Raw genomic sequence first — 15,830 nt, 5'->3', positions numbered from 1 at the left:
TAGACTCAAATTCTTTCCTAGAAGGTTTCGAACCAAATGGGAAGGCCCTTATCTAATCATCTCCGTCTCACCTCATGGGGTGGTTGAACTTCAAAATTTTAAAAATGAAGGGACCTTTAAAGTTAATGGCCAAAGGCTTAAACCATTCATTGATGGACAAGTTCTTCAAAGAAATGTGGAATCCGCCCTCTTGGTGGATCCTATTTACTTTGAAGATTGAGAGCATTTCACGTCTTTTTAGTGACGTTAAACACTAGTTGTAGTTCCTCCTTCATTCTAAAATAATAATAATAATAATAAAATAAAATAAAATTAAGTATCAGGTGCTAGGTATCATTCGCCCGACTTGGGCGACCATCGCCTAAAAAATAAAATAAAATAAAATAAAAAAATTAAGTATCAGGTGCTGGGCGATCATTCACCCGGCCTTGGGCAACCATCGCCCAGAAGGAATATATATACATATATATATATATATATATATATATATATATATATATATTGCGTGTAACTATCAGGTGTCGGGCGATCATTCGCTCGGCCTTGGGCGACCATCGCCCAAAAAAAAAAAAAAAGGTTGTTCAAAGTTACATTACGTCTTGCTAAAGACATTAAACTTAGTACCCACAAGATATATTATGTCTTTTATCCCTTGTATAGTGTATGTTTACTTTCCCTTTTCATTTTTTTTTTTTAATTTTTCGTTCATTTTGTTTCTTTACATGCTTTCATAAAAAGCAAAATAAAAAATAAAAAATAATTTTTTTTTTTTTTTTTTCATTGTGCACTTATGCTTGGTTATGCATGCTTTCATCTTTTATCAGGGTTTCATCTCATATCTCTTTGTATCGTGTTATATATTGTTTTGGACTGTATGCATTGCTTATCCCATGTGATATTTGATGTAAGTTTGCTAGTATGGTTATACAGCTAGATTTTTGCATCCAAGTTTGGGGGAGACATCTTTTCTACTGGATCATAACCGGACTTCATAGTCTTTATCATCACGGTGTACTCTTTCCATCATTTTTCATTGTTCTTATTGCACATTGAGGACAATGTAAAGTTTAAGTTTGGGGGTAAGGTCATCATGATTCATTTTATTTTAAGTTGAGCTTTAAATGCATGATGAGATTTGAGATGTGTTTGGCAATGATTTCGAACATTTGAAGCATAGTGCCTTTGAAAAGTAAGGTGTTAGAGTCTAGTACTTCTTGTATGCGCTAGGATGCCATTTAGGGGTAAATTTTAATTTTTGACATCATGTTTGCTTTTGTGGTACACATCATCTTGTTGGTTGAAAATACTTTGAGAGTTGATTCTAGAATTCTACACTTACACTTGTGCACACTAGCATTCAAATTGTGGGGTACATGCTTAGTTTATTATTGTTTTGGTTTATCCCAATTGAGCTAGTATGCTTTGAAAGTTTTCATTCTTGATAAAATGACTTTGCAAAGAAAAGAAATAAAAGCACTCGTTAAAGGTGAGCAAAATCACTCGCCAAATGTGAGAAATAGAAATAGGAACAAAAATAATAAAATAAATAAATATATATAAAAAAAAGCATTCACCAAAGGTGAAAGAAAGAAAGAAAAAAAAAATGAAATCAATAAAAAAAAAAAATGCTTAATTGAATAACAAGGTTCATTCAATGTTTTGATGTCTGGTACTGTATCTATATACTAGTTTGAGGGTAAGGCTATGCCATTACTTTGTTTTGCTAGGATAGTAACACATTTTGATGCCGGTTCACTCAAAAAGAATGATAAAATTGATTCAATTTGCATGATTAATTGCTTGATGTGTGGACGACCATTATTGCTTATATGATGTTGAAATGTTAAAAATAGCTTAGAAATGGCAGAAATTTGCATACTTGAAGTAGTCTATTTTCAACACTTGTTTGATATGTGTCTGAAAGTACAAAAAATTTTCCCCAATTGTAAAGAAAGAAACTTTATACTCCCAATAATTTTTTCAACCTCTTTTCCCTCTTAATTCCCTCTATTTATAGACGGTTACAACTGCTCTTGGGCTGGACCTAACTTCTTCTCTTTTGTTTAGGCTCAACTTCTTTCATCATAACATGGGTTTCCACAATGACCTCTTGGATCTGGGCCCATTCTATATGGACTTGCTCCATCCTGGCTATCCATACATGACCTGTTCTTTGCAATACGAATCATACCAAGCCCGGATCATTTTTGGTGTCTTCATCTGCCCCCAATAGTCTCTCCCTTCATCAATTAGGGTGAGATTATTGAAAAGACACAATCTTGGTCTGACGGCTCGGAGCAATGACACGAGGAATCGAACGGCTGGCACAAAGACCCAGACTTCGAAATTTGCTGCGCCACTTTTGCCTTGACCTTTTAAATTATGTGTCGCCTCCATTTCTTCTCTTTAAAAACCCTAATCCTCTCAACCTTTATCTTCCTTTAACATATCCTACTTTTATTCTCCGTTGTCGTCTTTCTGAGTTTCGTCTGTCACCTTCCTGTACTTTTCGGCGATCTTTCTTCAGTTTCTCCTGCGAGTTTTTCTTTCGCGATTTTGGCTACTATGCTGTTGTTGAGTACTTCACAAACTCTCAAGGTCAGTTTTTTTTTACTACGCTTTTTGAAAAAAGAAACCTTCACTATCATAAATTCATCCCCTTCTCCATAGCTCCCTCAAATCTAAATGTTATTCGTCTCAAGAATAGCATTCCCAATGATGTCTCTCTTAGGATTTACCCCACAGACTTAGATGGGAGCTCTAGTGAAGGTCTCCTTCCTAGGGAGGTTTTATTCTCTGCCATCCATTTAAACGTCATTAGGTTCCCCTTACACCCATTCTTTTGCTACGCTTTCAACAAATTGGGGCTCTGCCCTCTGCAGGTTAACCCTAACTTCCTTAGGGTAATTTTGGTCCTTCTGCTCTTGAACCGTGACAGGGGTCTTAACCTTGATATCATCGACCTTCTCATCTGCTACCGAATTAACAAAATCTAACAAAGTGATCTATACTATCACTTATTTCCTATTGACAAACGGTAGACCTGCACAGATAAGAACTCGTTTGAAAAAGGTTGGAGACAAAACTTGATTGGGGTTAGTTGGAATTAGCGGACTTCGTTCGGCCAATCTTTCTCTATCCCTTCCTCCTTTGGAGTATGCTCTGTCTCTGGCTACAAAAAACTGAAAACACATCCCACTGAATGCGATTGTGAAAGTTGTCTTCCCCGTTTTTATACTTTTCTTTGTAAATGCCTTCAAATTCCTCATGATGAACTGGTTTATAGTGTTTGCAGGGCTAGTCTAGACATCTTACAAGAGAGTGTGCTGAACAACGTCCCTTCAGCTACAGACTTGCTTACTCCTGACAATCTCTCTGACATCTCTCGGGTCTACAATGGAGAGCATTTAGATTCCATCTTTCAGCAGGAGGAGGCGTTCTGCTCCCATTCCTTTTGCCGCTCATGTTACTATATCTTCCTTTACACCTGCTACCACATCATCCACCTCTGCTATCTCAGCCCCAGAACAGGTTGTGATTGCTCCAGTTATGACTCAAGTCACAGATCGTTCTGCTGTTGGGCCTTCTGAGCTCTCCCATATTGAGAACCTTGTTGTGGATCATTCTGCTGAAACCCATCCTGCTGCTCCCATCAATGTGCATTCAAACGTTCTGTCTGACAGCACTCAGGATGCTGGGGGTTCTCAAAACAATAGAGGGCCAGTTAGTGATGGTATGTCAGAGAAAAGTTTAGGAAAGAGGCCAATGCCTGAGGGCGGTTATGACCAGAGTGACGTCCCACCAGCCCGGAGGACCAAGGTGGCTTCTTTCATGAGTACTGAACCCATGCCCCCAACTCTGTTTTTCATTCTAGAGGGTGAATCTGCCAGAAACTCTGGTCCAACATCATCTGTTCTTCCATGGCGACCTTTACTCAGCCGTGAAGATGGCTCAACCATTGGCCCTATAGATTCTATATACCAGGACCCCCTCACTTCTTTTGCATTCTATAAGGGTTTCTAGACTCCCAAGGATCTTGAGATTTAGAATAAGTTATCCTTTGGTGAGATGTTAAGGCAGTTCCCAGCAGCTGCTATGGAGGTAACTTTTCTTCTTATTAAGATATGTCTCTTCTCTACTTTAACTTTTTAGTGGCTGGACTGACCAGAACCTCCCTACCTCTGTGCAGACTCTATTCAGGATGTTTACCTTTCAGAAGACCATTGAGGTTCTGAACAAGAAGCTTAAATCTCTTTTTGCAGGCCTTAAAAGATATGTTGAAACAAAAAGCCGTCTTGAAGTCAAAGTTGTTGAACTTGAGTCTAAGCTGAGCGAGTCAGAGAAAGGGGTTGCCGCCTTAAAAACAGAGAAAGACGATCTGGCAAATGAGAGGGACGCCCTGAGAGTTGAACGGGAGACCCTTAAGGCTGAACGGGACTCTCTTTAGGATGAAGTTGATGTTCTGAAAACTGAGAAGAGCGTTGCACTGACTGAAAGAGACTCACTGAAGGCTGAGAAGGGAGACCTTCAGCGTTTACTTATTGCTGACCGGTTATCTCATGCCAACTCAAAGGAAAAGCTTTTAAGTGAATGTTCTTCTTTGCTGAATATGATTGGCAAAGTTGAAGGGGGTATGAGAGCTCTCCTTGCCCACTTCACCAGAACCAGTGCCTTCCAGTATGCTGAAGGGTATAGAGACAGCTTTATTAACCGTTCTCCCCCTGAAGGTGAATCTAGTTCTTGTGCTGGTCCGGATGAGTTGGACGCCTCTTCGGATATCCACCCACCAAGCAACTACCAGAATCCACCCTGCGACCCTACTGAGAATATCTTTATCGAGTGCAGAGAGGTTGCAGCCTCAGGAGTTGTTCCACCCTTCCATCCTCTGAACATTCCTCCAATTATTACTATCATGCCCTCCACTTCAGTTGCCTTTAACAGACTCATGCTGGCTGAGGGGGTGATTCACCTTGACTCTCCCTCCAAGGATGATGATGCGGCTGAGAATGGAGAAGACCATAATGGGCCATAGGGTAATGATGGGGAGAACAACGAGTCACAGCCTGGAGAAGACCATAAGAACTAGCATTCTGCAATCTTTTAAGAATGTGTCTTCATGTATCCTCATAACATCAAGCCATGTACCTCAGGATTATTTTGTAATGAAAGAATAGGGAATGACAATACTTATTTTCAGCAAAACTTCCATTCTTCAAGTTTTCAATTTTCAATCTTTTAAACTTCATTTTTCATTAGTGTTTGGCATTCGGCTTGTAGCGCCAGTTGCTACTGACATTTGTTAAGTGTCTAGCGTTCAGCTTGAATGCCTCTCGCCACTCAGCATTGATTCATTTTTTATCAAGTGTTTGGCGTTCTGCTTATAATGCCAACTGCCACTAACTTTGTTAAGTGCCTGGCGTTCGGCTTAATTGCCACTTGCCACTTGGCTTTATTTTGTGCAAGTGCTTGGCGTTCGGCTCGTAGTGCCAGTTGCCACTGACTTTGCTAAGTGCCTGGCACTCGGCTAGAATGCCACTAGCCACTCAGCATTAGTTTATTTTGAGCAAGTGTTTAGCGTTCGGCTCGTAGTGCTAGCTGCCACTGACTTTGTTGAATGCCTGACGCTCGGTTAGAACGCCACTTGCCACTCGGCATTAGTTTATTTTGAGTAAATGTTTGGCGTTCGGCTCATAGTGCCAGCTGCCCTTGACTTTGCTGAATGCCTGGCACTCGGCTAAAACGCCACTTGCCACTCGGTATTAGTTTATTTTGAGCAAGTGTTTGGCGTTTGGCTCGTAGTGCCAGCTGCCACTGACTTTGCTGAATGCCTGGCGCTCGACTAGAATGCCGCTTGCCACTTGGCATTAGTTTACTTTGAGTAAGTGTTTGGCGTTCGGCTCGTAGTACCAGTTGCTACTGACTTTGCAGAATGTCTGGCGCTCAGCTAGAACGCCACTTGCAACTCGGCATTAGTTTATTTTGAGCAAGTGTTTAGCGTTCGGCTCATAGTGCCAGCTGCCACTGACTTTGCTAAGTGGGAAAGATGTCAATTAATTTTTGAGCAAAGTAAACATCTTTCACAAAACTTTAAAATTTTCGTACATTTACAAGTATGCAATTCAAAATGAGCATATTGTTTGAAATTAAACTCTACTTCTACTGGTAGTACCTTTTCAGAGACGTAGTATTCCATGGCTTACTGACCAACCTTCCTGCCATGGTCTCTAGGACGTATACCCCCTTTCTGATGACTTTTACAATTCTATATGGACCTTCCTATAGGGAAAACATCTTTTTGACTATCCCCACCTTCCTTTTCAGAACCAGATCGCCAAGGCTGAAGTCTCTGTGCTTCACCCTCTTGTTATGGCTACGAGCTCTGTTGACAAAAAGCAAGCCTTATTGTAGCTGCATCCCTTTTCTCCTCCAGCAGATCAAGATTGAACCTTAGCATTTTATCATTCTGCTCTTGATTCCACGCCAAGCTTCTAACGGTTGGAACCAAGTGTTCGACTGGTATCACTGCCTCGGTGTCGTACGCCATAGCGAATGGGCTCTCCCCGGTTGGCCGTCTTGAGGTTGTTCTGTAAGCCCACAAGACGTTCGGAAGCTCATCTAACCATTTTCCTTTTTCACTTTCCAGCTTCTTCTTGATGCAGGCAAATATTGTCCTATTCGTGATCTCAGCTTGACACTTAGCCTGGGGATGACTGACTGCTGCCAACATCTGATTAATTCCATATTCTTCCAGCAGCTCCTTCACTTGCTTGCTATCGAGATTGGTTCCATTGTCCATAACGATCGACCTTGGTACACTAAAACGACAGATAATATTATTCCAGATGAAGCGTCTTACTTAAGTTTGGGTGACACTAGGGTACGGCTCTGTATCCACCCATTTGGTGAAGTAATCAGTTGCTAGTAGAACGTATTTGTTCTGCGATCTTGCAATCGGCAGAGGGCCAACCACATCCATCCCCCACTGCGCGAAAGGCCATGGCGTGGCCATTACGTGTAAGTCTTCAAGTGGTTGGTGTATCAATAGCCTGAACCTTTGGCATTTATCGCATATTCTAGAGAATTCTTCTGCATCTCGTGCCATGTTTGGCCAAAAGTACCCATGTGTCATTGCTTTATGTGCCAAAGATCTTCCTCCTGAATGATTTCTACATACACCTTTATGAATGGTTCGTATGATCTATCTAGCCTCTGTTGGGGTAAGACACTTCAAGTATGGACCCGAAAAGGACTGTCTGTACAATTGATCACGCACAATAGCATACTTCGCGGCGTTGGACTTGATTTTTCTTGCTTCATCTTTCTGTTCGGGTAGCACACCATCATGTATAAAAGCCATGATCGGATTAATCTGGCTGGGTTCATATGGTTCCTGTATATATGTAACTACTACGGTGCCTGCGGCGGCTCTGGTAAAGCCGGATAAGTCTGTCCCTGAATCTGTGGAACCTATGGATCTGGTAAAGGCACTGGCGTCCTCTACCCCTGCTGCACATGTTGTCCCTGTCTCTGTCTCTGTCTCTGTCCTTGTCTTATTGTAGGACACTGCTTGGAAGTGTGACCATACTCTCCACAAGTATAGCAACTACCCTGGAAAGTACTAAATGGCCTCTTCTGTCGATTAGCCTGTGGCTGACCCTGTCCTGCCTGTGGTCCCCCATTCTGCTGTCGCTGAATAGGTGCCACATCCCTGGAAGCTTCTAGTCCACCCTTGTGTTTCTTCCAAGGTTGCTATCCCTGGAACTTGCCCTTGTCATTTTGTCGGTGACCGTTCCCATTCCCTTTCTCAGCTGATTGATTAGCAGAGTCTCTGTCACCCCACTTCTCACCCTTGGCTTGTCTAATATCCACGGTCGACTGATACTGCTGTAGAGCAGCGTCTACCACCTGAGCATAGGTAGTATAGGCTGGACTACCCGTAATAGCTCTCTTAATAGACCACATCAGTCCCTTGACGAAACTGTTGCGCTTTTTCTCCTCTGTATCCACCTCCTCTGGTGCAAAGAGAGACAAGCGTGTGAACTGCTGCTCATACTCTGCCACTGTCATGTTTTCCTATTGCAGATTGAGAAACTCAGTCTTCATGGCTGCCCTGACTGCATAAGGAAAATACTTTTCTTCAAAGCGTGCACTGAACTTATCATAAGTCAATGCCATCCTCTCCTCTATGGTGGTAACTGACTCCCACCACTGCAGTGCATCCTCAACTAGCTTGAAGGTAGCAAGTATCTGTTTCTGAACCTCTGTGCATTGAACCAAGTGAAAATGTCGCTCGATATCCTGTTTCCACTGGTGAGCTGCTCTCGCATCGGTGGAGCCTGTGAACTCAGGTGGGCTCCCCTTTATGAAAGAACTCCTGGCCTTCTCCCAAGTATCAGTCTGAACAACCGGTGCTGGTAGCGGTGCCGGCTGTACCTAAGGCTGATTCCGAAGTGCAGCTGTTACCCCAGCTTCTATAGCCCGAGCAATGAGATCATTGATGTGAGGAGGATACTCTGGATCTCCTCCCTGATCCTGAGTCTGTTGAACTGCCTCCTGAACCTGACCATCACCATCTTAAAACCCAAGCCTTTGCTGCTCTTCCTCCATTTGCTGACACCGTAGGAGATATTATTGCCTACGAGCTGCTCTCCTTTCCTTCCTAGTTCCTTGCATGTTCTGTCCGTTTCTAGCGTTAACCATCTGTTAACACGAAAAGACAGACATCGGTACCATTTCTAAACAAACCGTAAAGAATACAATGAATCCTAAACTTAAGCTCTAATCAAGAGAAAACGTTACGCGGAAGACTTAATACGAAATATCCTAGAGACACTTGAACCTGGAGTGCTCTGATACCAACTGTGATACCCCTCGGATCCGAGACACGGGTTGATCAGGCCCAGGCCCAAACCCGAGGGAAATATCAAACAATTAATATTTAATGCGAACACAGAATACAAATTGAATTAAGAAATAAAATTTAAGCTGAAAGAAACTAAATATAAATCCTTTAAAAATTGAATTCTGAAAATCTGACAATCCAAAACTCCATAAGCTTAACAACTCGGGAATCCAACTCTAGTGGACCCCTAATAAAAATCCAAACTGAAATAAAACAATTGAAAGAACATCCTGATATAAGCTATGGAGAGAAATCCTACATCATCGGTAGAGTGAGTAGAAACCTCTGCTCAGCACGAATACGTCTAAGTCTGGAACTGTCGTGTACCTGAAAAATAGAAGTGGGTCAGGCCCACGTGCAAGTTCTATACTACTACAATCCAAACAGAGGCCCGATACGCATGTACACTCTAAGCAATTTAACAATAGCTAATAGTCCGTAAATATATATATATATAGTCACACTAAAGGACTCTCACTGGACTACAGGCCGGTCTCAACCTGAATAGAGGTAACATGCTAAAACGCACAAGAAGTGAATATGTGTACCTAAACCTAAACAGGGTATACCTCCAACCATCGTATCCAGCTATGCATCCCAATGCATATACACTCCCTAACCGTCGATCCTGAGACTCAAGCTCATATCGAGGTACTATAATAATATATTTAAAATCCATCCTGTATCCTGGTAGTGCCGCTCAACTAGTCGTTGCCATGACACTACAATCAATAGGACTTAACTTTTAGTTAACCCAATTCTTAATCCAGAGTTGGTAGGTTTTGGTATTTTGAAACCAAACCGTCCCTAGTATACCACCATCCCATACTGGTGTATACTATCCAATCATCCAGCAGTTGATAATACCAACAATTAAAGTAAACATTAACTAAATTCATATCTCCATCACTGATACTAACAGGCATAGTGTAAGCATCAATAAACAAAATCAGCTATATACATAAACATGATCAGTTTTATATCCATCACTGATACTAACAGTCATAATGTAAGCATCAAGAAACATAGTCACAGTATATATACAAACCTACTCAGTTTAGGTTGTTCCATAAAATCTGATATAATGATAGGATTATTTCAAATTATCATTCAACTCTCAGCAGTTGATATTATAGATATTTAAAGTAAATATCAACAAAGTTCATTCCTTTAACAGTTGATACTAACAGTATCAGTGCAAGCATCAAGACAGAATTACAGTATGTATATATACATGCTCAATTTTGGTTGTTTCACAAAATCCAGTTAATGTTAAATTCAAAACTTAACATCGTCAACAGTAACACATCCTACACATGTATAATTCAGATACATGATCATGGTATATAGTGAAACATGTTACAATTATATCATTCATATCAGAAAATTACTAATTCAAAGAGAGTTAACATTATTAGCTTCACAGATTTAAACACAGTGTAATTACTCGATTAAATCCTTACTGTCCAAGCTTTTCTCAGCAAGTAGACTTGATTAACACCACGTCTGAAGCTTTAATCTATCCATGTACATTAATTAGTCCTTCCACATTCAACCTTGCACTCAACTGTAAGCTCCAGAATCAACCACTGTATGCAAAAACTGACTGGAGAACGAAGAAAAATAAAAATTCACCAAAGGAGACGTCTCCCAAAATGTGGAGCCGCCTCCTTTAGACCTTGGAGCCGGCTCCCACACTTGGGAGCTGCCTCCACATCAAAGGGAGCAGGCTCTCTCCAAGGGAGAGCCGGCTCTCCCTCTCTGCCTCGTCTCCTCTCCTTCCGATGACTTCTGTAGCCTTTAAACCTCACTGCCATGGCTTTCAGACCCTGTAACCCAATCCCAGTATGTTCCCAATCCACGTTTAAGTCTTTATTACATTCCATACATAGGTTTAAACAGAGAATTAAGCAAGCAAATAACATGTTTTAATAGGTTTTTCAAGCATGCAACACATACTAATATGTTTCAGTTTAAGCATGAACGGAGAAAATTTATAATTGACTCAATTAATCCTAGAATTGTTTAAGAATGCAAAGAACATGAAGCCTAAGGGAGAGAGTAAGGATAGAACTTGCCTTACACCGACGTTTGTCTCAATTTTTCGGCAAATCCTGTGTTTGCTCTCTGTTCTTTCCCAGCCGTCTCCAAAACTCCTTTCAGCCTTACTATGTCGTAGTACATCTCTAAAACCCTAGGCAGACATCCTACGTGAGTATTTATAGGCCACACTAATCCAAGGCTTTCTTATACCCTAACTGGATTTACTCGGCCCATACAAAAATCTAGGTTAATACCAATGTCGGCTCTAAACTGTGTAACCTATATATGCAACCAATCCTATAGTCACGATAAAACTAATTAAATGTAAATAAAACATATCATTAAAGCAATAAATTAAAACAACGAAGTACCACAAAATAATTAAATAACAATTAAATAATTAATACAATTAAGTCACTAAGTAAAACAGTAACACAATTAAATAAATTTACGACAACTAAATCAATAATTAAAACAAGTAAATAAAACAATAATGAAAGCAATTAAATAATCACATATACAGATAAACAATTAAAAAAAAATTAAATTTAACCAATAAAGGAAATACCACGACTATCCTTTTGAAATTAAGGGTATTACAGGTGCCCTCTGGTGTTTGCAATTGGATTCCAATCCCTGCCCCCATTTGATTTGAAGAGCCATCTACAAAGAGCTTCCATAAGGAACAACTATAATCTTCCACCAAGTCTTCAGCATCACATTCAAGTAGGAAATCAGCCACCGTTTGACCTTTGATTGCTGTTCTGGGTTCATATGTAATATCAAACGAGCTCAACTCAATGGCCTATTTTGTCATTCTTCCTGATAGGTCTGGCTTATGTAAGATCATCCTTATAGGAAAGGTTGTTAAGACGATAATCAGATAGGATTCGAAATAATGCCTGAGTTTCCTTTTCGCGTTGACCAATGACAAGATCATCCGTTCGGCCTTTGAGTACCTTCTTTCCGGCTCGGCCATTGTTTTGCTGACATAAAACACTGGGAATTACTTTCCGTCTTTGCAACGGATCAGAATGACACTGGTCACGATACTGGATAACCCAAGGTACAAAAAAAGCTTCTCATTTGGCTCGGGAGCAGATAGAACCGGAGGGTTGCGCATGTAATCTTTTAGGTTGGTTAGTGCCTGTCGTTGCTCATCCCCCAAGGCTTGCCTTCCATGGCCTCGTATTGTATCAAAGAATGGTTTACAACGGTCTGAGAGCTTAGAAATGAATCTGCTCAGTGCAGCTATTCGACCTGTGAGTGCCTGCACTTCCTTAATTGTCTTTGGTTCTGCATTTCTGATCAGAGCTTCCACCTCGGTTGGGCTAGCCTCAATTCCTCTATAATTGACCACATGTCCCAAGAATTGACCAGAGCTCACGCCGAATGAGCATTTGGCCGGATTAAGCGTCATCCTGTACTTCCTTAACACATCGAACACATCCTGTAGGTGCACTAAGTGATCATCCTTCTTTTTACTCTTGACCACCATATCATCAATGTAAGCCTATACAGTTCTCCCCATTTGGCTTTTGAAAATCTTGCTGATCAACCTCTGATAAGTAGCTTCAGCATTTTTTCATCCGAACGGCATGACTTTGTAGCAATAGGTACCTCGTTCAGTAACAAAAGAGGTTTTCTCTTCATCAATTGGGTCCATGGGGATTTGATTATAACCGGAATAAGCATTTAGGAAGGTTAGTCGCTCGTACCCAGTGTGACATCCACCATTTGATCAATCTGTGGCAATGGGAAACTATCATTTGGGCAAACTTTATTCAGATTAATGAAGTCAATACACACTCTCCATTTCCCATTCTTTTTCTGCACAACAACGACATTGGAGAGCCAGGCCGGGTACTGAACCTCTCTAATGAATCCTGCCTCGAGCAACCGATTAATCTCCTCAGCTATAATTCGATTGCGTTCTGGATCAAATCTTCTCTACTTCTACTTCACAGGTTTTGCTCTTGGATCCACATTAAGGGAATGACAGGACACAGAAGGACTGATCCCTGGCATATCTGAATGGCTCTATGCGAATACATCTGCATTTCGAGTCAAGAAGCCAATTAATCCTAGTTTTTCTTCCTTAGTAAGTCTGGATCCCACCCTCGTTGCTCAGTTCGGCTTCTTATGGTCAATCTGCACATCAAGAAGAGGTTCTGCGGTCAGAACTGGCGGCTCCTCCTCTCCACTTTTGCTGAGTGGAGGTTCCTGTAATTACTATCTTGGACTGGCAGAACGAATAGGATTTTTCCCCTTTCCAGCAGATTTCAAAGTCACTGAATAAAATTCTTTAGCTGTAACCTGGTCCCCTTGAATGTCAATCACCTTGGTCCCATCTGGGCCCAAGCATCGCATCACTTGATGTAGGGTTGATGGGACACCCTGAACTCTGTGAATCCACCCTCTTCCCATCAAGAGGTTGTAGGATGGATGAATTTCCACGACCACAAAACTCTCAGTCAAAACTCTCTCAACAGCTTGTACTGTCAATTCCACCATTCCAATAGGCTCCACCCGCTTCCCATCAAATCCTAGCAATGGATTTCCTATCGGCTTTAGTTTCTCAGGTTCGATCTCAAGCTGGTCGAATGTCACTCTGGGCATGACGTTTGCAATGCTTCCTGGATCAATCAAAACTCTTCATACCAGGCATTCTACAACTGTTAGACTGACGACCAATGGATCTTCACGAGGAACCTGAACGCATAACAGGTCTGCTCTATCAAACTTTATCTGTGCGGATGCGTTCTGCTGGTGCAAAGCATGTAGACTGCCAATTTTTCTCTTCAACTGGGCTTGGCGTAATCGCGTTCTGAGCAATTCCTTTGACTCCCTTGTCTGTTCAGGTCGGCCATGAATTGCATTTATAATCCGAATGGGCTGAGTGCTGTGGTGGTTCGGCCTCTGATTTCTCTTGATCTATTCAGCCGGTCGGTTCTACTTTTGCACTGGACCTTGTACATATCCTGCAAATTCCCCCTTTGCGATCAGCATCTCCACTTGTCTCCTTAGGTTCTTGCATTCGTTAGTCTGATGTCCAAAATCACTATAGAAAGCACAATGTTTAGTTTTATCCCTCTGTTCAATAGGTTGTCTAATTGGTAAGAGAGGGCAAAACTTATCTTTGTTCTCTTGATGCAGCCTCGCCAAGGTGACTCTGAATGGAGTAACTAACTCCTCCTCCCGGGACCTTTTCTCTGCCTTCCAGGAGGTCTGACGTTGCGGCTGAGCTTATTTTTGCTGGATCTTGGCTTTGGACTTCTCTTCTGTTAAAATAATTAACGTCTTCCTTGAATTAGTTGCCTCTTCTTTTTCAAGACGAATAAAACCGCCAGCTCTCTCATTCAGCTCGTCCATGGTCTTCGACGTATTGACCACCAAGCTTGTGTGGAACGGTGTCCCCCGCTTCATTGTAAGTTTAAATGCTTGGACCGCTGTGGATGGATGACACTCCGTTACCATACTTTTAACAAGGTTGAACCGGGTGAGGAAAGCTTGGAGTCGTTCATCTTTGTGCTGCCTCATTATGAAAAGACTTGATACATCCTTAGCTGGACGTTTATTCCCATAGTACTGGCTTATGAACTTGTCACACAAGTCTTAGAAACCAGCGATTAAGCCCTGAGCCAGATTCTTGAACCAATTGAGGGCTGGTCCAGCCAAACTTGTAGGGAAACACTTGCACATCAAAGGATCATCGTTAGTATTCAAAGCCATTTTCAACTGAATGTGGTAGATGTGGTCAACCGAGTCGGTTGTTCTATTAAACAGAATGAAGATCGGTATGGAAAATTTCTTCGGATTTGGTGCGTTCAGAATTTCATCAGTGAACAGAGATGCAACCGTCATTGCCGATGAGCGCAATGCTTCGTTCTCCCTTGAAAACCATGACGGAACTCCCCAATCAGCAGATCTCCTTTCTGAACTGCGGTAATCAAATGTTGCCATTGAAGGTTGATAGGGTGGATCAAACGATTTGTCTTCTACAAACTCACTTTGCCACGGTGATGTAACCCTATGATTGCACTTACATTCCTAGGTAAATAGACAATCCATGCTTGTGTCTGAAATCCATGCTTATTGTCACAATTGCATTATCTTCTAGATTAATGTGTGTTGAAATTGCAACTTGAATTGATAAATCATACTTTGAATTGATGAATTGCACCACACTTAGTTTAATTGTCGTTAAGTAGTTGATTCATGCTTGAAATTAATAGTTTACACTTTTCATTGCAGTTTTTAGCCACATTTAGATTACACATTATTATTTCCCCAATTAGTTGAAAGTTAGTGAGTTAGGGAATGTGCTTAGTGGTGAATCCTACACCCTAAGTCTCTTTCCAATCTCTTAAACTCTATTTCTGTATTGTAATTATTTAGTTTAAAATTAGTTTTCATCACAAACAAAACCCTTTTTAGCAATTACATAAGCACTAAAGTAGAATTCAATTCCGGAAACCAATAATTGTTTAGATCTCTTTGGACGATCCCTACTTGCTTCATACTTCATAGTATAAGTGTTTAGTGGTTTTATAAATTATAAAATATGATGCCCACTGGACATTATTTCTAAACCTAAAGTGATGTGCATTATTTTGTGCACACGCTTAGTCGCATCACTAGGGATTATTTCAATCAAATCCTAGTGCCATACTTTCAGAAGGAAGGGATAGTACACGAAATATCTTGTGTTAATACCCTACAGCAAAATAGCGCAGCAGAAAGGAAAAATGGTCACCTTCTTGAGTCAATCCGAGCTTTCATGTTCCAAAAAAATGTGCCTAAATCCTTTTAGGGGCAAAGCAGTTCTTACAACCGTTCATTTTATAAATCGTTTGCCTTCCAGAGTCTTGGGATTCAAAAGTCC

The 15,830-nt window shown here is 41.1% G+C and overlaps 1 protein-coding gene across 1 annotated transcript; it reads right to left on the bottom strand.

Moving 5' to 3' along the window:
* Window positions 1-13,177: 13,177 nt before the first annotated feature.
* LOC132270448 (uncharacterized) lies at window positions 13,178-13,564 on the bottom strand. Its single transcript, XM_059771628.1, has one exon. It carries the CDS (start codon window positions 13,562-13,564, stop codon window positions 13,178-13,180), a length of 387 nt encoding a protein of 128 aa, XP_059627611.1.
* Between the last annotated feature and the right edge of the window lie 2,266 nt (window positions 13,565-15,830).

This window comes from Cornus florida, unplaced genomic scaffold (assembly GCF_030987335.1).
Source record: "Cornus florida cultivar Cherokee Brave unplaced genomic scaffold, ASM3098733v1 CherokeeBrave_3.0.0_Hap2_Chr08, whole genome shotgun sequence".
NCBI classification, from domain to species: domain Eukaryota; kingdom Viridiplantae; phylum Streptophyta; class Magnoliopsida; order Cornales; family Cornaceae; genus Cornus; species Cornus florida.
The sequence above is the reverse complement of the archived record's forward strand: the minus strand, read 5'-3'. Positions and strand labels throughout refer to the sequence as shown.

Bases quoted from the DNA above. Each gene is read 5' to 3' on its own strand.
- LOC132270448 (XM_059771628.1), bottom strand. From the start codon at position 13,564: ATGCCCAGAGTGACATTCGACCAGCTTGAGATCGAACCTGAGAAACTA.